Source organism: Odocoileus virginianus, chromosome 20 (assembly GCF_023699985.2).
Source record: "Odocoileus virginianus isolate 20LAN1187 ecotype Illinois chromosome 20, Ovbor_1.2, whole genome shotgun sequence".
Classification (NCBI taxonomy): domain Eukaryota; kingdom Metazoa; phylum Chordata; class Mammalia; order Artiodactyla; family Cervidae; genus Odocoileus; species Odocoileus virginianus.
In genome coordinates this window covers 10,582,363-10,604,392 of record NC_069693.1, presented here as the reverse complement: position 1 = coordinate 10,604,392, position 22,030 = coordinate 10,582,363, and the positions used below count along the sequence as shown (strand labels likewise).

At 56.9% G+C, this 22,030-nt stretch overlaps 2 protein-coding genes across 8 annotated transcripts in view; one reads left to right on the top strand and one right to left on the bottom strand.

Moving 5' to 3' along the window:
- Nucleotides 1-880: 880 nt before the first annotated feature.
- On the bottom strand, nt 881-6,399 carry ZNF574 (zinc finger protein 574). 6 transcript variants are annotated; one of them, XM_020871179.2, is made up of 2 exons: nt 6,226-6,399; nt 881-3,841 (listed from the first exon to the last, which is right to left on the bottom strand). In XM_020871179.2, exon 2 carries the CDS (start codon nt 3,819-3,821, stop codon nt 1,131-1,133), a length of 2,691 nt encoding a protein of 896 aa, XP_020726838.2. In that variant the 5' UTR covers nt 3,822-3,841; nt 6,226-6,399; the 3' UTR covers nt 881-1,130. The 6 variants fall into 6 exon arrangements, with proteins under 6 accessions (XP_020726838.2, XP_020726839.2, XP_020726834.2 ...); XM_020871180.2 differs by having other exon boundaries at nt 6,337-6,386; XM_020871175.2 differs by lacking the exon at nt 6,226-6,399 and adding an exon at nt 6,081-6,160.
- A 5,428-nt stretch (nt 6,400-11,827) lies between these two features.
- The window catches only part of GRIK5 (glutamate ionotropic receptor kainate type subunit 5), a 62,388-nt gene continuing 52,185 nt past the window's right edge, over nt 11,828-22,030 (top strand). The window contains exons 1-5 of one of the 2 annotated variants that reach the window (XM_070450777.1): nt 11,828-12,949; nt 16,591-16,719; nt 17,026-17,190; nt 19,853-19,950; nt 20,044-20,209. In XM_070450777.1, coding sequence (XP_070306878.1) covers nt 16,641-16,719; nt 17,026-17,190; nt 19,853-19,950; nt 20,044-20,209 — 508 coding nt within the window. In that variant the 5' untranslated portion in view covers nt 11,828-12,949; nt 16,591-16,640. The remainder of the gene's footprint in view (nt 12,950-16,590; nt 16,720-17,025; nt 17,191-19,852; nt 19,951-20,043; nt 20,210-22,030) is intronic. The other variant, XM_070450778.1, reaches the window with a different exon arrangement.

Below are 22,030 nucleotides of genomic sequence, written 5' to 3'. Positions count from 1 at the left end.
GACTAGCATAGAAGCCAGGCACTTCCAGTCACACACTCACCATCTCTCTCCTCCACCGCCCTCCTCCTCAAGGATATAGAAGGCAGCAGAACTTAAGAGGAAAGCAGAGGTGATTAAGTCAAATGAAACTATGCTGAAATTCAAGCTCTGCCCTGTGTGGGCTGAATGACCTTGGGTAAGTCTCTTCACTACTTTTGACTTCAGATTCCTTTCCTACAAAATGTTCTCTTCACGGGACCAGGGTGAAGATTTCAAAAAACGTAGGAAAACACTTGAGACAAATTAGGCATTCAGACATCAGCCAGCCACCCCAACCACCTCTCCCACCACAACAAGCAACTGTTAGCTAACTCCAGGTGGGTGTCAGAGCACCTTCCTACCCCCAGAAACTGTTCACCTTCTCCAGCCCCACAGCTGGATCTTGTCCCAGAAGCTACCTCCTCTACTGCCCGAGATCATAACTTTCCAACACGTGCATTTGCCTTCAGGGGTCCATGGTGAGAACACCAGATGGCCTTGGAGGAGACCACTCACATCAGGCCAGAGTAGGGGTGACAGGGTGGTAAGAACCACCTGAAGACTTTTTCCTAAATGTTCCTGCCCCCCAGCAGAAACAGCTTCAGGTTTTTCCATGGGGCTGTGGGGACCTCTAGTGGTCAGAGAACCACACTGCCCCTACCTATGACCAGAGGCAAGTCCCTGCTCCGAGAGCCCACTGACTCCACGTCCTCCTCTGCGTTCCCGTTTACTGAGCTCCACTGCTTGCCAGGCTCTGCTGTAGGCACTGGGGATGCAACCATGACAAGTCAGACCCAAGAACCTGGGGGCTCACAGTTCTCAAGTTCCACCATCCCACACTGTCAGGCCAGACAATAGCACGTAAATGTCCAACTCAGTCTTTATTGACTGTTTTACCTTGGGGCCACCAGTGCTAACAGGTGTGGGGGGGGGGCACCTTTATTCACGTCAAGGACCCTAGAGCACCCCCTCAGAAGACAATAAATCCAGTTACAGAACTTACATGGCAGTTGGGAGGAGTGGAAAGGGACACAGTATGTACAGAGACCTAAGGGGATGGTGGAGCTTCAGCAACCGGGCCTGGTGGTGCTGAAGAGGGAAACAAGGTGCGGTCAGCCAGTGATCTGGACCCCCTCGGCCTCAGCCAGAGGGTAGATCTCAATGGCCTCCACCAGGGGCAGAGCCTCCACTGCAGTCTCCATCACAGCCAGGCCGACGGCGGCCTCGGCCTCGGCCAGCTGCTGCCGCACAGCTGCCTGGTGCTGCTGCTGGTGGGTCTTGCGGTGCTTCCACAGGTTGGAGAAGGAGCGGTAGCTCTTGCCACAGTCGGGGCACGAGTAGGGCCGCTCGCCCGTGTGGATGCGGCGATGCTCTGCCAAGCGCATGGAGATGGCAAAGGCCTTGCCACACACTTCACAGGCGAACGGCCGCTCCCCGGTGTGCAGGCGGCGGTGGTCCTTCAGGTGGGTACTCTGACGGAAGGCCTTGCCACAGTCCGGGCACGGGTACGGCCGCTCGCCCGTGTGGATTCGCCGGTGCACCTGCAGTGACGTCTCCGTGCTGAAGAGCTTCTTGCACTCGCTGCACTCCAGGCCACGTCGACGCGTGGGGGCCGCAGGCGCGGCGGGGGCCGTGCTCCCGAGGGCTGTCGGGGAGGCAACGGGTGTGCGCGCAGCCCGCGGGGCCCGAGGGGCCGGGGGCTCCTTAGCCAGGACCTCCCCCGGCCCAGCCGCCGCGTGGGCGGCCTCGTGCGCCTGCAGACGAGCGGCCGAGCCCACCTTCTTGCCACACGTGCCGCACTCGAAGCGCCGCGGGGCCTGGGCGGCTGCAGCTGCACATCGGTGCTCCCGCAGCCGCAGGGAGGAGGGGAAGGCAGCGCCACAGGACGAGCAGCGGTGGGGCTGGCGCCCGGCGTGGGCCACCAGCTGGTGCACCTCCAGCAGCCGGCGCAGCAGGAAGGAGCGGGGGCACTCGCGACACTTGTAGGGGTACTCACCCGTGTGGTGGTAGCGGTGCATGAGCAGGCGGTAGGGCCGGTGAAAGCGCACCCCACACTCCTGGCAGCGGTACGGGAAGTGCTGGGCGTGCACCAGGCGGTGCTGCCTCAGCGTGGAGCTCTGGGTGAAGGCCTTGCCGCAGTCCCCGCAGCGGTAGGGCCGCTCCCCTGTGTGCGTGAGGCGGTGGCGGGCCAGGTTGGCGGGAGAGTTGAAGGGCTTGGAGCAGTCCGGGCAGGGGAACGGCCGCTCGCCTGTGTGCGTGCGCAGGTGGTTACGCACATGCGACTTCTTCTTGAACATCTTGCCGCAGATGCTACACTTATGGCGCCGTTCCAGCCGGTGCACAAATCGCTGGTGCCGGGTCAGCTGCAGCGCCTTGCCAAACTCGCGACTGCATAGGAGGCAGCGGTAAGTGCCTGGGGCGGCAGGCTCAGCTGAGCTCTCCTCGGCCACGGGGGGCTCCGGGGCCTCTGGCTCTCCAGTCTCTGCTGGGGCTGGCTCAGGGAAGCCAAGGACGGGCTCCTCCGGGGGGACTGGTGTTGTGGGCAGAGGGACACCACCAACCCCGTGGGTACGCCGGTGATAAAGGAATTTGGTGAGGTTGACAAAGGTCTTTCCACACGGACACGAATGCAGAGGATTGGGGGTGTGGGCTCGCCGGTGGGCCAGGAGGAGGGCCTCCGTGCCAAAGGCCAGGCCACAGTCCACGCACAGGAAATGAGACTCACTGCTGTGGTCTCCAAGGTGCTGGTCCAGACTGGAAGGGCTGGGGAAGACACGACTGCACAGGGGGCACTTGAAGACACCCTCCCGGTGACTCCGCAGGTGCTGCTGTAGCTGGTGAGGTGAGAGAAAGAGCTGGTCACAGGCTGAGCAAAAGAGCTCCTGGGTGGCTGTCCCGCCTGGCTCTCCGCTGTTGTTCCTCCGTGCCCTGCGCCCCCGGCGGTCGCGCCCAAGGGCTTCCCCGTTGCGCAGCTCATAACTGTGGTCAGAGGACGGCACAGGCTCAGGCTGAGACACAGGCACCTCCGCCGGTGCTGGGGTCAGAGCCTCCGGCTGCAAGGCGGGCTCCTCAGACTCCGGGGCGGGAGCAGGGAAGTGGGTGGCCTGATGCTCCAGGAAGTCGGCTGGCAGCTGGAAGAGCTGCGAGCACTCTGAGCACTTGTAGAGGAGCAGCTCCACCTCGGTCACCACCTCAGTGGTGGTGGCAGCGGCAGAGGGGACAGCTGCCCCTTCCCCGCCCTCTTCTGCTTTGCGGTACGAGTGCTCCACAGCCACGCGGGTCTGGCCCACGGGGGACCCCACGACAACTGGGGACCCCAGGACAACTGGAGTCGGAGGCTTGGTGGGAGTGGCCCGGAGGTGCGTCTGCCGGTGGTTCAGCCAGAGCTCCTGGCTGGCAAAGAGAGCCTTGCAATCCACACACTCATAGTGGATGGTGCTGGAGCTCAGGGCCGGCGCCTTGGGTGGCGGCTCAGCTGGCACGGCCTCCTGGGGCGCCATCATCTTCAGGTGCAGCTCCTGGTGCTCCAGGAGCTGGCTGGGTGACATGAGCAGCTGCCCACACTCCAAGCACTGGTACTGGCTCTCCTGGACGAGGGTCTGATAGAGGCCCGTGCCAGAAGCTGCCTCTGTGGCCACAGTGACTCCGGGTTCAGCCACACCCACCAGCTCGAAGTGCTGCTGGGGCACGTGGGAGTTCTGATGCACGAGCACCTCCTCCAGGGATCCATAGAGCTGGTTGCACTCAGAGCAGACATAGCGGTGCTCAATGTACAGGACCGTTTCCTCTGACTCTTCAGTCATGACGGCGGCAACACCCTGGGCTGGGAGATGTGGGGACAAATCATATGTAAGTCACTGCTTCTTCAGTCCCACCCAGGGACAATTCTTTCCCTTTATCATTCCTCTACCAAAACCCGAGATTAATTTCCCCCTCTCACGTTTTGCTTCCATATTTCTACCCCCACCCCACTCCCTAACAACCCTTCCTCTCCTGAACACACAAGAACACCAAGCACAAAGCTTTTCCCACAGTCCCTTCCCAGTCAATCTACCTGAATCTCATCTCTGAATCTACTCCCATTAAATTCCCACCACCAGATCCTTGCAACCGGTCGAATCCCTCATTCTCCTGCCCCACAGCTGGCCCAAGGCCCCCACCTACCACACAGGAACCTCTTCAGTCAGTATTTCCTCTACTGACTCCTTATCAACACACTACTCCATCCCTACCCCAGGTGCCCAGGAGAGTCCTCACACAGGCCTGGAGCACCTACTGCTCACAGCTCGCTCCTTCTCTGCTTCCACCCCAACCACTCAAACTGTCCCAATGCCTGGCCACCTTCAGCACCTTTTCATGGTTCAACCCCCCTCCTCTGCACATAGCCCATCACCCACTAACGTTCTCCCTCTGGTGCCCAGGTTCCTCACATCAATAAACTTCTCACATTGGCCTAACCCATCTCCACACCCAGACCCTGCCCACCTTAACCACTTTCCCACGATTCCCAGGTCCCTCTCTTCAAATTACTTAACTCCCTCTACACATTAAGGCTCTCTCCCACAACCCTAATAGCCTACCCAGAACTTCTAGACTCATCTTCACAAAAGACAGCCAGAACTTTCTTCACACTTAGACCCCTTCCACCACCCTAACTCACGTCTCCAGAGCACTCAGACACTCTTTGCATTAATCATCTACCTCTTCTGTGCACTGAGACCTCATCTACAATTCTAAGTCCCTCTGTGGTACCCACCCCCCTCTTCATACTAACTTAAGCCCCCCTCTTCATAGACAACCATCCTGGACAATAGAGGCATTCCCAGAACCTCTCTCCACATATTCTTCTTCGCAAAAAAGACTCTTCCCACCCTAACTTATCCTTGGGATACCCAGATCCTTTAAAAAAGACCCACCCTCACCCTAATCCATTCCAGGGACAGACCCCCCCCCATACATTACTAATCTAACCTTTTCTTCCTTGCAGAAAGACCCCCTTCCTCCCACCTTAACCCATTCTAGGGACACCCAGACACCCTTCTTCTTATCAATCGAAGCCCCTCTTATCTGCAGTAAGACCCAACCCCACCCTAACCCACTCCAGGGATGCTCAGATCCCCTCTTGATACCCAAATTCCTCTTTTCTACAAAAAGATCCCACACATACTCTATCCAATCCAAGAATATCCAGACTACCCTTCATAATGGCTTAGATTCCTTTCCCACATACTCCTCCCACTGTCCAAATCTCATTAAGAATACCTAAACCCTGCATCAGCATCCTAAACCTGACAGCCAGCCAGATCCTCCTTCCTAACACCCAAGCCCCTCTCATCAGCCTATTAACCCTGGGTCTACCCAGACCCCCTGCCCCACCCTAGACACACAGATAGCTCTCACCACCCTAAAATCCTCCGGGGACCCCCAATTCCTACTCTTCACCTTGACCTAATACCTGGTACTTTCTAAAAAGACTACTTCTCAAGTTATTCTATAAACACGAAGACCACAGTTTCATATAACATAAAACTTCCTTTACACAGAGACCCATTCTCAAGTCTCTCAACCCAAGAGTGCCCAACGCTCCCCGCTCGCCCTCCCTCCCCACATACTTTAGTTTAACTCTTCACATTAATGGAACTAATCCCCATGCTTCACACTGGGACCTCCACCTCGCCCTGAACTCTGAATTTCCCCTCTAGGCATATCCATTTCCTGGTGTCTTTTCACACTGAAAACCTAACTCACGGGCCTAACTCTCCAAGCATAACTAGATTTTCGCTTTACGTCAACTTAACCACCTCTGTTCTCACGGCCGGAACCCCTCCCCGGGCACCCAGCTGTCCTCTAACAGTCCAGCCTTCGTCCTGGGTTGTCCCACCGCCAAGCCCTTAAGCGCGTACTCCCTGGAGCCTTAGAGACCCTCCCGGGGACACTCGAACTCCTCCCTTCCCACCCAACTCTCGCCAGCGCCCAGCCCGAGCCCCGTCCCTCCTCACTCAGCCCTTCCCACGACTCTCGCCCCCTTCCCACCCGCCGCCCCGGCCCGGTCTCCCGCGCACCCCGAGGGCCGTTGGTACCGCTCCGCCCCATCTCCCGGTGCGCGCCCCCCCTCCGGTCCTCAGTGCGCAGGCGAGGTGGCGAGAGAAGGCCGCGCGGGCAGGGTGGGGAGCCCGGCCGGCCCTTCACTCGTACGCTCGCACGTACCCGCCTCCGCCGTCTCGCACGCCCCGGGACCGGACCCGGACCCGGACCCCGGCTGCAGCTCCCCTTGCGCGGCCACCCTGGCGCTGCGCCCTCTCTAGCTCCCGCCGTCACCTCTCGCCTGCTCCGCAGCCTCGCTCTCGCCCCCGATCGCCCGCAGCAACGCCCCTCCCACCTTCCTCCTTGGCCGCCGCGCGGATGGCCGAGTGCGCCCAATCATCGTCCGTCTGGCCTCTGCCATTCGGCCAATCGACGCTCACGTCTCCGAGCCCTGGACCAATAGTATCGGGCGTTGGTCTCCCTCCGCAGTACCCAACCAATCCTCCAGCGACGTTTTCTCACTAGCCCGCCCCCGACTGATAGTACCCGCCTCCTTACGCCCTCTGAAGGATGTTCCTCCTCCACCTCCTCCTCGACCCCTCTTGACGGCTAGAGAAGGGAGGGCGGCGCGATGACGTCAGGCGGCGGAGCGACGCTTCTGGCGCCATCTTGGGGCCGCTGGGCGGGAGGCGGGTTGTTCTCCAAGGGGAAAGTAGGGGAAATTGAGGCACAGACACCAGGAGGGGGGCGAAGGCGGGGGAGCTGAGGCTTAGGAATCCCTGAAGAGCGAAGGGAGAGAATGAAGCTTTGGTCAGTGCGAAGGGGACGCTGTAACACCAATTGTATGGAAGGAGAAAAAGGGGAAATCAAGGCTCTAGACTTACTTTGTTAGATAAGAATAAAGGCAGAAAGAAGGAAGGGCAGAAAAACCGAGGGACCTTTGAGGGAAGGGGAGAGGAAGAAATGTCGGAGGAAAAGCACGGATAGGGAATCTGAGCGAGCAAGGGAGATCTGAAGGATAAGGGAGGAAATGGAAGTTGGAGGGAGAAACAGTAAACAGGAGAGGCATTTGTTTCCTATCGTGAATATTTAATAAGCGGCTGCAATATGCCAAGTCAAGGTTAATCTTTGTAGGGATAGAGAAGGAACAGGAAAAGTCTGTGCCCTTCTGGATTTTAATTTCTGAGACTATAAAAGTATCAGATTCCAGGCTTCCCTGGTGGCTCATCCAGTGGTTAAGAATCCGCCTGCCAGTGCAGGAGACACCCGTTGCATTCCTGATCTGAGAATGTCCTACATGCATCGGGGCAGGTAGGCCAGAGGACAACAACTGTTGAGCCTGTGCTCTGCCCCAAGAGAAGCCACCACAAAAAGAAGCCTGTGTACTGCAAATAAAGAGTAGCCCCTGCTCCCGACACCTAGAGAAAGCCCACGTATAGCAAGGCCAAGTGCAGTCAAAAATAAATATTTTAAGAGACTACAAGTACACAAGTAGCTGTAGACAGCCAGGGACAGTAGTTGTAAAGAAAATAAAGCAGGGGGACAGAGGACATGGACTGATCTTGGGTGGCAGGGAGGTGCTCTCTCTGAGGTCACTGAGGAACGTGGGGAGGGAGCCAGGAAGGAAACTGCTTGTGGGGTTGGGGAAAGTACCTAGATGGATCCTCATTTTTCCCGAACTCCATTCAACTCAGCCTGTGGTCTAGGAGAATTTCAAAGTAAACCCAAGTCCAGGACAATGATGTTTCTGCCTTCATTATCAAGGCTTTCAGAGCCAGGACAGAGGATGTGGCAATGGGAATCTCCTGGGCCCCTTCTCTCCCTGCCATGGTACCCCTAGGCTTCCTCTATTCCAGGCCGGAGGTCTGAATTCCTACCTTTTGGGAAATCTGGCCCCCATTCCACCTCGCATACTGAAGAGTCACTAAGGTCTCATGCCAGGCCAGCTAGCTCTGGCAGTTTCATTTGAAGAAAGATGTGTAGGGGGTAGATGACCTGAAAGACAGCCAGGGTGAGAACCTGAAGGTGGTGACCCTGTAATGTCTGAACTGTATTCCACTTTCTTCTAGGGTGCTCTTTTTCCAGGCTGATGGCCCAGAAGCTCAGGAAGGCTGGAATCCCCATATGTTTGAGGGGCTCTGGCCTACTCATATCCCCTTCTGGATGGCCCTCAGGGTCTTGGAAGCAAGTTGCTCACCTCCCTGCACTGTGGTGCATTGCCAGAGCTACTCTATTCCCCAAGGACAGGAGGGGACCTGCAAGAGATTCAACTGTTCTAGTTGCTCCCCCTCCCCCCATTGCTAAATGTCCATCAACAGATGAATGGGTAAAGAAGATGTGGTATATATACACAATGGAATACTACTCAGCCATAAAAAATGAAATAATGTCATTTTGCAACAATATGTATGGAATTAGAGTTTATCATAGTGAACTAAGAGGAAGGCAATTGCCATATGATATAACTTATACATAGAATCTAAAACATGACACAATTGAAGATATCCAGTGAAGCAAACAGGCTCACAGATACAGAGAACAGACCTGTGGTTGCCAAGCAGGTGGGGTAGGGGAGTGAAAGATTGGGAGCTTGGAATTAGCAGATAAAAACTATTATATATAGGATGGATGAACAACAAAGACCTACTGTATAGCACAGGGAATTCTATTCAATATCCTGTGATAGACCATAATGGAAAAGAATATGAGGGGACTTCCCTGGTGGTCCAGTGGTTAAGAATCTGCCTTCCAATGCAGGGGATGCAGGTTCAATCTGTGGTCAGGGAGTTAAGATCCCACACACCTTGAGGCATCTAAGCCCGTGCACCACAACTATAGAGTCCGTGCGCTGCAAGCGAAAGATCCTGCATGCTGCAACTAAAACCCAACACAACATAGCCAAATATGTAATAATAAGATAAATATTAATATTAACGCATATATATGTATGTCTGAATCACTTTGCTGTACAGCAAAAATTAACATTGTAAATCAACTATAATAAAAATTTTTTAAATTTAAATCAAAAAAGTTGTGTAAGAGTTATCTTTATTAGAATCTCAAGTACTTCCTTTTTTAAGCAATTTCTTTTGGCCATGCAGCATACAGGAGCTTAGTTTCCAAACTAGGGATAGAACTCATACCCCATGCATTGGAAGCATTGAGTCTTAACCACTAGACAACCAGGGAAGTCCCTATGCTCAGTGCTTTCCATGCATTTTCCAACATAATCCTCTCAATAACTCTAGAAAGGAGGGAGGAACTAATGCTCTCACTCTACAGAGAAAATGAGGCTCAGAGAAATTTAACATGTCTCATCAGTAGGAAGAGACACAACCAGGATTCTAACCCAGGAGTTCACTCCAAGATGTACACACTCTTAGCTCTCACTCAGGTGGGATATCCAGAACATCATACCAAATGGATGAATGCATTACATGTGTGCTAAGTCACTTCAGTCGTGTCTGACTCTGCCACCCTATGGAGAAGGCTCTCAATGGCCTACTTTGAGCCTGTCCCCATCTCTGAACCGATCCCTGTGGCCGGGACGATGTGGTTCTTTGATCCTGGGTCAGAAATCAATCAGTTCTGGGAACCATGTGGTTCTCTGAGGGAAAGTTCAAGTTCTGCCATGGGGATGGGCACTGGGCAGGTGTAAACACGACGCTGCCCGCCTCCCAGCCTGGAGATACATGCATGTATAAGGAGAAAGAAAAGGGAAGAAAGAGAGCCGGTAAATGCAACAGAGGAACGGTGTTTGGGGTGTAGAGTGTAGAGGGAAACTTGGCTGTGGATTCAGGGTAGAAGGGATGTTGGATGAACCCTAGGTGGTTGTTGTTTAGTCACTAAGTCGTATCAGACTCTTTTGTGATCCTATGGACTGTAGCCCACTCGGCTCCTCTGTCCATGGGATTTCCCAGGCAAGATACTGGAGTGGGTTGCCATGCACCTCCTCCAGGGGATCTTCCCGAACCAGGAATCGAACCAACGTCTCACATCTCCTGCATTGGCAGGTGAGTTCTTTACCACTAGTGCCATCTGGGAAGTCCAGATGAATGCATTATTGCCTTCAGGGTGAAATCACCAGGGGCAGGAACCAGATAACCTGGAAGCTAGACTTAGCCTTTGGGGCTCCATGCTTTTGGGCAGATTCTCACTCTTGCAGAGGCCTCCTTTCCCCACTTGAAAACAGAAGGGTCCAGCTTGACTTATCTTTCTGCTTATACCTTCAGCTTGGAATCCCCGGTTTATCTGGATTGACTAGGTCCCTTCACTTCAGATGATGCAGGAGTAAGCTGAGGCCTGCATCAGTTTTTCTGGAGGTGGTGGCATGGGACTAGGGCATCTGGGACAGGATCAGCTTAGAGAGAATATCATTCTGTGCTGGGGTCTGTGTATAAGCAACGGTCTAGAGGCCACTGTAAATCTGGGCTTTCAGACCTAGCTGGAGCTGAGAGTAGGTGTTGTGGGTTCCTTAAATCACGTGAGGAGGGGTATGCAAAGTCAGAGGCAAAAGGGGAGTGGTCTGGGGTGACCGGAGAAGAGACCTATAGAAACCGAACAAGTCCTTCAGGGTCAAATACACATGTCAGGTGTCTGCTGGGCCACCCCACATGGCAGCTGCAGAGGGACTTCTGTGCCAGGCCAGTGTGAGGGTTGCCACGTGCCGACTGTGTGCCTTCTCGCGAGGCATGCGGTCACGTGTGCTGGGGGCTGCACGTGAGTGTGTTAGTGTCTCCTCCCCATCACGAGCATTGGGGGTGGTGGTGAGTCACGGACTCAGCCTTCAGCGCCAACTGTCATGTTCCTTCCCCCCAAATTTCACCCCCCACCCAGCCGTGCACCACCCACCCCCACCCCGAGATCGGTGTCTCTGCTTCTCTCTGCCATCCCCCTGCCCTGCTCAGCTCTCTCCCAGAGGGAGGGAGTCTCCCACTTCTGTGGGTTCTGCCCTCTAGCTCCCTGCCCTTTCCCATTGCCTCCATGCTCGGGTGGGTGACTCTCCTTCCCACCCACTCAGGTCCCCGGGATTTCTCTGCTTTATGGAGAATTCCCCTACTCACCACCCACCCCTGCATCTCCATGGGGGCTATTACTATTTCTAGGGGCTACTCCCTTTCCCCACAGGCCCACTGCTCCTGCCTCAGCGGGTCTTTTGTGTCTTCGTTCTGCCTTTCTGGGTTTCCTGGTATCTGGGGGACTCCCTCCAGGTCCAGGACCCTCTCCCCCTTTCCCTGGCCCTCCTCCCAGTCTCCGTGACGTGCATCCTTGTTCCAGTTTCTGTAGGCCTCTTCTCCGGTCACCCCAGACCACTCCCCAAGCCTTCTGCGCCCGAGGGCCTCAGTCCGCAAGCTTCCCTCTGTCCCCATCTTCACGAGGGGCTCTCTGGGTCCACCAGCTGCCCTTGTCTCTGAGGTGCTTAGCTCGTCTCTGTGGTCTGCTCCCTTGTCTTGACGGCCCTTTCTTTACGCTGGGCTTCTTCCTGTCCTTGTCCTTGTGGGTGTTGTGGACCCTGGGCCACCTCTGTGGCTCTTGATGGCTGTCTTGCCGTTTCTCTGCATTTTTCTTCATCTCCGTAGCCCTCTCCCTCAGCTGCACGGCCTTCTCCCCAGGTCTCCCTGCCTCTCAGCCTCTGTCTCCTGTGGGTGCCTGTGCCCAAGGGCTGCCTGGGCAGGGCGGTGGCATGGTGTGGTGGAGGAGGTGGCCCGAGGGGTGGGCCCTCTGTCCAATGCAGCGCCTTGCCCTCATCAGCATTCTCCTCGCGGGGGCCCCCCAGCCCGGACCAACGGGCTCCCCCTCCCCCGGCTCCCCTCCCTCGGATCTCTCCCTCTCTCTGTCTTCCTCTCTCTCTATCTCCGCCTGCCTCCCTCCCGGCCTCCTGCCCGCCCTCCTCCCTGTCTCCCTCCCTCCCTCCTCTCTCCCCCCGCCCCCCTGCGCTCCAGGACCCAGCGCGGGCGGCAGGCGGGCAGGCTGGCAGGCAGGCGGCGGCCCTCGGAGGGGAGAAGTGGCGGCGGCGGCGGCGGCGGCGGCGGGGAGGGAGGCCCAGCTGGGAGCCCGGAGCCGGCGGCTGCTCCTCGCAGGGGACCAGGAGTCCGTGGCCAGGCCCTCCCGCCGAGGCCCTGCGCTGGGCGCCCCCGGGACACCCCACCCTCCTCCGCCTTCCTCTTCCACCTGCTCCTCTCCATCCTCCCCTCCCTCCTCCTCTCCCTCTTCTCCATCTCTCCACCTCTCCTACCCGGCCTGTCGTCGTCGTCGGCTCTTCTCGGGGTCTCCCAGCACCCCATCCTCCCCCAGCCCCTCCACTTGTCTGCCTCTCCCCGCCCCCAGCATGCTTTCCCGGCGCGGGCTGAGGGCTTGAGGACTCCAGGCCCCAGCCTCCTCATCCAGAGCCAGCCGGGGCTCCAGGGGGGAGGGGGGAAGGGGTGGCCCCCTCCCCCCCACCCAGCCCTCCCCTCCCCCACCTCTCCTGATGGCCGGCTTCCTTGTCGCCACCCAGTCCTCGCCCCCCGTGGCCCCCCCAGGCCGGCCCGGCTAGGGGAGGGGGCGGGGGCCCTTGCCTGGGCCGGCTTCCCCCTCCCCCGGCTCTGCCTGTGCCCCCTCCCTTGCGTTTTCACCTTCCTCCCTCCTTCCCCCTCTCCTCTCTCCCCTTCCCTCCTCCATTTTCTCCTTTCCCCTTCCTCCCCTCCCTGGCCCGCCCTCTTCTCTTCCACCTGTCCTTCCTCCATGTCCCCCGGGGAGCCCCCTGTTTGGGATTAGTTGGGGGCCACCGCCGGAGGCGGGGGAGGGGGCCCTGTGGACTGCCCTCTCCCCCGGCCCCAGCCACACCGCCCAGCACCGGAGCATCTCCCCCTTGTCGATCCGATCCTCGGGCCTCGAGGGAGCCCAGCCCTCCGTCCCACCAGGATCCGTGAGTGTCTGCAGGGTGCGGGCTGGGCCTGGGCCTGGAAAGCTGGGCTCACTGCTGGCTGGTGGGGGGCCCACATCCCCCTGATCGCCCCCGACCGGCAGACACCCTCCCCCACCAAGGGCCTGCCCTGCACCCTCCATCTCCCCATCTCCTTTCCCCTCAGCCTTTCCTCACCCCTTCTTCTCATTACCCAGCTCAGCCATGCCCCCCAGCCCCCCAGCTGCTGGGCTTCTGAGGGTCTGGTTTGGCTCTGACTTGCGATCTCACTCCGCCTCCGGGACTCCTGGCTGGTCTCCGCCCCTGCTCTCCAGCCTCGGTCCACGGTGACCGGCTCTGCTCTCTCACTCTGTTTCTGTGTCTCTCTCCTTTCCCCTGAGCCTCATCCTCTCCACCTCCCGTGGGCCCCATCCCAGCCGGTCTCTGTCTCCTGGAAGTGTCTTTTTCCATTTTTGAATCTCCTATTTCATGTGTCTCTTGGACCTCTCTCTGACTCTGTCCAACTTCTTTCTCTTTGCGGTGAGCCCAGCCCTTTCTTGGTGTGTCTCTATGGATCTCCCCGTCTCCCTCCCTTCCCTCTGTCTCCCAAAACTCTCCTGTCTCCTCTCTGTCTGGGAGGATCCTGTGCCTGGTCTCAGCCTCTCCCCACTGCCCTCTGTCCACTGTTCACTTTGCCTGGGCCTCTGCTCACCTGTCTGCCTCTCTCTCCACCTCTGGGCTTGGAGGCCGTCTTCCTTCTCTTACTTTCTGCTTTCTTCCTCTAGATCCACTCCTCATCCTGTCTCCTCCATCCCTCACTCCTTAGCCACTGCCCTGCTTCGTGGCCCACTTTATCTTTCCCATGGTGATCTCCTGGGCCCCCTATTCTCTCTTCCCCTTCTGCGTCCCCCTGCCTGGCTTCTGGTTCCCACTCCTCCCCTTGCCTTGGGGCTTGCAGTCTGTAGGGTTGACCTGCTTCCAAGATGCTCCCCTGTGTGGATGGATGGATGGATGGATGGATGGATGCTCCTGAGTGTGGGTGCTTGTCCCCTGCCTGTGCCCCTCCAGGTCACTCACTCTTCTTCCCTCCCTCAGCTTCCCTCCTTGACTCTCCTTTCTCCTCTCTCCATGTTGGGGAGTCTGTGTCTCAATCTTGTGTCTGTCTCTCCTGCTTGGTCTTTCCTCTTCTCCAGAGAAGCTGTGTGGCTCATAGACCTTTTCTCTCCATCTTTCTCTTTCTGACTAGCCCTCCTTGTCAGAGTTTGGTGATTTCTCTCCTCCCTTCCCTTCTTGTTTCTGTTCATCTTTTCTCTCTATCCCTCACCCCATTTGCCCTCTCTCCTTTGCAATATTTCTCACTTGCCCACTTGTCTGTTTTCCTCTCCTGGCAGGGCCCATTCCGCTCACTCAGCTGCTGTGTTTCCATCTTTATCTGGCTCTGCTTAAGTCTCTGGGCCTGATTCCCTGCCCTCCTCTCTCTGTGCGCTCTCCCTCTTGTCTCTGTCCCCTCTGGTGTCTCACTTCTAGGTGATGTCTGTGTGTCCTTCTCTCTCATTGAGCCCCACTTACTTCCCTTTGGTTTGCCTGTCTTTCTGTCTGTGCCTTCCTGTGCCTCTGTGTCCATCTGCTGCCCCAGCCCAGTCCCTGGACTGTCTCTTTCAGCTCCCACCTGTGTCTGCCACCTGCTGGTCCCTGCCCTTCTGGCCCCTGTCTCTTTCTTGGTCTTTATGTTTCTAGTCTCTTCCCTGATTTGTCCCAGAAGCCCCTGGAGCTCAGGATGACCCCTCACTCACGCCGCTCTCCTAGCCCCGCCCTCCACACCCCTGTCCCTGTGAGTTCTCCTTCTGGGTTCGCCCTGCTTCCTTCCATCCTGCACCCTTGACAGGGCTTCACTTGTGATGCAGATTACAGTCCAGAGGCCCCAGGCGGTCCAGCAGGCCCTCCTACCCCCAGCCTGTCTTTCCCAGAGGTCCTGAGAGAGAGGGACCTGTTCAAGGTCACCTGGGAGGTGGCCGCAGAGCAGGGACCTGGGGGGTCTCCGGCGGCCCTGGCCTAGGTTTTTCTGGCTACAAGGGATGATGTGAAGTGTTGCCGTGTGCTTCTGCCTCCTCCATTGGTGGGTCTCATTCTGCCATCTCTGCAGCCTAAGCCCTCCTCCCATGGGAATGAGTGGCGTGTGGGGAGCCCCCCAGGCTCACATCACCCCACTCCAGGCCTCTCAGGAACCCTCTCCCATGGAAACCCAAGTGTCCCTTCCCATGGGGCCCTGCCCTTGACCAGGGGGAGCCATGCAGTTGGCCAGACTCATCCCTGCCCAGTGGTCCCCCTGCAGAAGGCAAGGGCACTGGGAGCAGTTGTGGGAAGCAAAGACTCACTGCCTTCCGCTAGTCTTCAGCTCCCTAGAGCAGGGTGGGGGGGGCCATAGTTTGGCATGCGATTCAGCAGATAGGGCCCCCTGCTTTATTCACTCCTTCCATCCAGCTTTCTGGTGGCATCTTGAGTAGATTTGTGTCTTCTCTCCATTCTGTCTTCATGTTCTATTCTGTGTCCCTCCTGTTGTGTCTTTTTTTTTTTTTTTTTGTCACACTGCTTGGCATGTGGAATCTTAGTTCCCCTACCAGGGATTGAACCTGCACCCCTTACACTGGGAGCGTGGAGTCCTAACCACTGGACCACCAGGGAAGTCCCCTTCTGTGTCTTGATTTCCCTCTCTTCTACCTGCCCACTCTCCTCCTCTCCCTGCTCTCCCCTTTCTCTCTCTGTCTCCATGTCTCCCTGTCTTCTGTCTCCTTCTTTCTCTTTCCTAGTCCTGTCCTCTTCTCCCTACAACTCTTCTTCTCTGTTTCTCTCCATTGTTTCTCCCAATTCTCTTGTCTTCGTATCATCTTTCTGTTCCCTTATATTTTGGCCTATTTTCCCTTTCTCCTTTCCTGAGTCTTTTCATATCTCTGCCACCCCCAGCCTCTCTTCTCTCTGTCTGTTTTTGTCTTTCTCTCTCATTACCCCCTTTTTTTTTCCTTTTTTCTTTTTTAGCCCCTTAGGTGCCTTGGATCTTCCCATCTGTCTCCATCTGTGTGTCTCCATGTGTCTTTCTCTTCCCAAGTTTCTTAACTCCCGGATACTTTCCCCTCCAGACCCCGGATGTCCAGACTTCTCTCCCCGTGGGATTGTGGGAACCAGGGACGTCAGGAAGGTGGCAAGTGAGGCCTGGGATGGGGTTGCCTAGCAACCACTGCATCCTCTCCAGCCGGTTTCTGTTGCCTAGTAACAGCTGCCTGCCCAGAGACAGGGGCGGAACTGGGTGGGGGGTGGCACTTCCTGGTTTCCTATGGGGTGGAGATAGTCCCTGGAATCTGCTCTTACCTGAGATCCTTTTCATATCTCCCTCCCATTTGGGTAGCTGTGAACATCCTCCATCAGTGCTTCTCCCCCTCGGTGCTGGGGTGCTGTGAGCTTTGCCCCCCCTCCCCACTGCTAGTCTCCTCTGAGTCTTGGTGCCCCCAGCGATGCCTTCAGTACTGTCAGCTCTAATGAGGGCAGGGCCCTTCAGAGCTCAGCAACTGTGTCCCAGGCTTTGTGGTCACCACCCCATCCGGCAGTCCACAGAGGGGCTCAGAAGCCCTCATTTCGGCAATTTCCCTGTGGGCGGGGGGGTCTCCCTGCAGGTGGCGAGTGGGGGCCGCGGCAGCTGCGTCCCCATGAGGAGGGGAGGAAGATGCCGGCTGAGCTGCTGCTGCTGCTGATTGTTGCCTTCGCCAGCCCCAGCTGCCAGGTGCTCTCATCACTGCGCATGGGTGAGGCCCTAGAGCCCCCTCCGCCCCGCCTCCCCACAGACCCCCCCATTGGGCCCTGGGGCTCTTCTCTGATCATGCCGGCCCCTCAGGAACCAGGGATCTGGGCCGCAGTCTGGCAGCCCCTGCCCAGCTCCTTCCTCCCCCTGAGCCTAGGAGTCGGGGTCCCAGGTCTCTCCAACCTCAGATTCAGGAGTCTGGACCCCTTCACCCCACCTGCAGCCCTGCCTCAGAGCCAAGGGGTCCGGGAACCCAGCCCCTCCTCCCTCAGGACCGGGAGCACAGTCCCCAACTCCTGTGTTCCCTCAGCTGCCATCCTGGACGACCAGACCGTGTGTGGCCGCGGCGAACGTCTGGCCCTGGCCCTGGCCCGGGAGCAGATCAACGGGATCATCGAGGTCCCAGCCAAGGCCCGCGTGGAAGTGGACATCTTTGAGCTGCAGCGGGACAGCCAGTACGAGACCACGGACACCAGTGAGCAGGGCCCCGGGGGGCGGGGGAGAGGCAGGCTGGGCTGCTGCCTCCATCCCTCCCTCAGCCTGCCTTGTTCTCGTCTGGCCTCCTCTGCCCCTTCCTTCATGGCTGCACTGCCTCCTCCTCCCCAGAGATGGCGCTGCTGAGTGTGTGGGGCAGCAGGGAGAGCTGGGTGCTGCCCTGGAGGACCCGAGGGCCTCATTTGAAAGACAAGCTTCATGACTGATTGGGGATGCTTAGCCCCCAGAGCTAAGTAACGAGGGGCCCAGCCAGTAGGGCTGGGGGCCTCAGGGGCAGGGACAGCGCAGGTGTTCTGGAGAAGGCTAACCTGAAACTGAGCTCTGAAACATGAGCAGGATCTAGAACGAGAGGCATTGCTCAAGATCCAGCCTGTGAAACACAAGCAGCCCTCTAGTAGGGGGTGCATGAGTCTACTGAATACTCACAGACTGAGCGAATGTCCCTTGAACAGACGTGCTGGGAACACAGACTTATGGGAGATGTGGCCTTCAAACGAGTTTTAGACAGATTTCTTCCCTGCAGACCTTGTCAGAGCCTTTATTTTGTTCATGTTTGTTTCAGATCTTTGAGAGGCCCAAGGGGGTCCAGTGATGCCTAGACTCTTTTGGCTGGAGTAGCACAGAACGGAAATTGAGAGACTGGGTTGGAGGGTGTGGAGGCAGATGGTGTTCCAGGCACGTGCCGGTAGTCTGGAGCTGGGGCAGAGGGGAGGACTGAGTGTTTGGAGCCAAGGAACATGATGTAGGGTTGTACTCAGCCTGACCACCTGGGCTCAGGACTTGTTTGCAGGGATCGTGAGAGACTAGAGTGTAGCTGGGTGATGGGAGGTGAGGCTGGGCAGGTTGACAGGTCAGCTTGAGCAGGCTGAAAGATGCCATCTTCACGTGCAGGCAGTGGGGAGTCATTGATGGGTTTGGAGCAGGGAGCTGGTGAAAGTGGAAATTAGAGGCTAGATTTGGATGGCTCATGAGGAGGCTGGTGAGTGCCTGAGTTGACACCCCTAGGTAGGACAGGGGAGGAGGGGTTGAAGAGAGAGGGAAAGATGTGAGAAAATTTGAGTACAGAAATGAGACAGGACTTGGTGACTCGACCATTAGGAGAAAGATCAAAGCTGAGGATCATTTCCAGGGATGTGGTGTGTGTAAATGGTGACCCCGCTCCCCTCACCAACACAAGGCACGTAGGTAGGAAGTTTGGAGGAAAATGAAATGTTTAGTTACGATGCTCTCTGTTAGGTGGCAGAAACCCAACTCAGGCTGACTTAAGAAAAACAACTTATCAGGTCATGTCGCTAAAGGCCCTGATGCTGGGAAAGATTGAGGGCAAAAGGAGAAGGGGGCGGCAGAGGATGAGACGGTTAGATGGCATCACCGACTCAATGGACATGAATCTGAGCAAACCTCGGGGAGATAGTAGAGGACAAGGGAGCCTGCCATGGTGCAGTCCACGGGATTGCAAAGAGTCAGACACGACTTGGTGACTGAACAACAGCAAAATGACCTAAAGATTAATTTGGGGCTTGCTTGGATCCAGGTCCTCGAATGATATCCCTGGATTGTTTCTGGCATGCAGATACTCAAGTGATGTTCCAGGAAGCTCTGCGTCTTCCTCTCTGGGTCCTACTTTCCTCTCAGTTGGTTTTGTTTTCAGGAATGCCCTCCCCAGCTGGTGTCAGGATGGCCACAACTGGTCAAAACTTTACATCTCTCCAGTTTAGCAAAGCCAGGGATAATTTTAGCAGGGGACCTGGGGAAGGCTCTCAATGGCCTAGTTTGAGCCCGTCCCCATCTCAGAACCGATCCCTGTGGCCAGGACAATGCGGTTCTTTGATCCTGGGTCAGGAATCAATCAGTTCTGGGAACCATGTGCTTCCTTGAGAGAAAGTTCATGTTCTGCCATGGGGATGGGCACGGTGCAGGTGAAAACAAGACTCGGCCTGCCTCCCAGCCTAGAGACGCACACGTGTATAAGGAGAAAGAAAAGGGAAGAAAGAGAGCCAGTAAATGCAACAGAGGAAAAGTGTTTGGGGTGTAGAGCATAGAGGGAGCCTCGGCTGTCAGTTCGGGGTAGAAGGGGTGTTGGATGACCCCCCCACCATGCACTACAGCCCCCAGCGTCCTCTTTCCATGGGATTCTCCAGGCAAGAATACTAGAGCAGGGTACCATTTCCTCCTCCAGGGGATCTTCCTGATCCAGGGATGGGACGTGCGTCTCCTGTGTCTCCTGCACTGGCAGGTGGATTGATTCTTTTAACCACTGAGCTGCCTGGGAAGCCCAGTATCCTAGGTTTTGTGTGGTTAAAAAGGTTGACAAAGACAAAGGCTGAGAAACCAGACCCTGGATTTGCAGCCAGAAGGAGGTCCTTGGTGTCCTCTTGCCCTCTTTGTTTCTCTCTTGCTCTGACCTGGCCGTCCGTTGGCCTGTCTCCCTGTCTCCCTGTGTCTCGTGGCCCCTCTGTTTTTTTTCCCCTGCGATGGGCCTGGTCAGGGATCGGGCCTCCGGGTCCGGCACGGGGAGAAGGATCAGGCAGCCCTATGCGGAGTGTCGGGTTCTCTCCCAGGCCAGGGAAGGGTCCCCAAGGGTGGGGTCAGCAAAGAGGAAGCAAGTGCCTGAATCTGCGGTCTCTTCCTGCCCCTCGCAGTGTGTCAGATCCTGCCCAAGGGGGTTGTGTCTGTCCTGGGACCCTCCTCCAGCCCCGCGTCTGCCTCCACCGTGAGCCATATCTGTGGAGAGAAGGAGGTGAGAGGGGAGCCTGGGGTGGGGGGCAGGTCCCTGGAGGCTGAGGGCTGGGGAGGGGGAGCAGGATGGAAGCACAAGTTCTTCTCTGTTTAGATCCCCCACATCAAGGTGGGTCCTGAGGAGACACCCCGCCTTCAGTACCTCCGCTTCGCGTCCGTCAGCTTGTACCCCAGTAACGAGGACGTCAGTCTGGCCGTCTCCCGGATCCTCAAGTCCTTCAACTACCCCTCGGCCAGCCTCATCTGCGCCAAGGCCGAGTGTGAGGGAGGAGAACGGTTTTTTATTTCATTTTTACTTCTTTGATTTTGTTGGCCGTGCCTTGCGGCTTGAGGGATCTTAGTTCCCCGACCAGGGGTCAAACCTGGGCCCTTGGCGGTGAGAATGCGGAGCCCTAACCACTGGACTGCCAGGGAATTCCCACGAGGGAGGAGAGCAGGAGGCTTTGTTTTCTGTTTCCCCAAACTGCTCTTCCCAAGAGATCTAATCTCTCACAGTCATTTTTGCCCCCTAGTTGTAAGGTCTGGGGGAGTCAGACACAGTCTCTCCTTGTCCCTGCATCCCTTTCCCTTTAGGAACCCGATTTCTGGTTCCATAGGCCACCCCCCTTCTCACTTCCCCACCCCAAAGGGACCATTTAATGCACAGATAATCACTAAGCATGACTCCGAGCAGGCCCCTGCTAGGTCTCGGCGTTTCCTCAGTGAGTAGTGCTAGGCTCGATCCCCGATTTCCTGGAGCTCCAGGGCCACTGGGCCTCACAGCGGGCGAGCAGTTGTGATTCAGAGTGATGCGAGCTCTCAGGAGTTAAGCGGGGGGGTGATCCTACCCTGGTCTGAGAGCCTCAGTGTCCACCTCCCAGAGGAAGGGACCTCTATGCTGGACCTGAAGGGTGGGGATGAGTTGAGGTGGGAGAGGAGGGAAGGCGTGGGTCCTGAGTAGAAAGCAAGGCAGAGGCAAGGCCCAGGGAGGCTCAAAGATGCCCCCCATGCAGAAGTGATGAAGCAGGACCCGGAGATGGGGCTCCATCGCTCCGGGCCTTGTGTTTTATCCTGAAGACGATGTGCTAAGTCGCTCAGTCATGTCCAACTCTTTTGTGACCCCATGGACTGTAGCACGCCGGGCTTCTCTGTCCATGGGATTTCCAAGGCAAAAATACTAGAGTGGGTTGCCATTTCCTCCTCCAAGGGATCTTCCCCACCCAGGGATGGAAGACAGATGTATCTCCTGTGTCTCCTGCATTGCAGGTGGACTCTTTACCCATTGAGACATCAGGGAAGCCCAGTGATGGAGGGTGGGGCAAGGACCGCACCAGGCGGGTGTGTTGCAGGAAGAGCTCTCTGGGCCCTTTGGCTGCGGTGTAGACAGCAGACTCGGAGAGCGACAGGAGATGTGGCAGGGAGAGCCCCCAGAGGTGGCGAGGGATGATCTTGGTTAGGGCTCAGGTGATGGCAGGGGCTGGAGGGGCCAGAATGGATCAGAGGAGCATCGTGAGGGAAGGGCAGAGGGGTCATGGACGGTGACCAGGTCCTGCCCGAGTTGGAAGGGACGGTCAGTTCTGGGGCATGCAGTGGGTTTGAGGTGTCCTTGAGACAGTCAAGTGGGGACATCTAGGGGGCTGGTGGGGCTGGTGGGCCTGTGGTTGTGCAGCTGGAGAGAGAGAGGACCGCGCTCAGTCACCTCCAGGAAGAAGTCCTCTTTCATAAGGTATTTCCTGCACACTTGCCATGGTCCAGACGTTCTTCTTGGTCTTAGGGATGAGGCTGTGCGTGAGCCAGGCCAGGGGTCCTTGCCCTTGTCAGAGCTAATAAGAGGAGCCAGGCGGTGAACATAGAGAAGACGTGGTCCAGTCAGCAGTGTTGAGTCCTGTGGACAGGAATTTCCCTGGCAGTCCAGTGGTTAAGACTCAAGTTTCCAATGCAGGGGCTGTGGGTTCGATCCCTGGTTGGGGAACAGCCAAAAAAAAATATGTATATATGTGTGTGTGTATATATAAAGTCTTATGATAAATAGAGGAAGATGACAGGAACTGGGAGAGCTGGGGCAGGGGGTGGTATTTCAAATGGGCTGGTGGGCTTGGGCC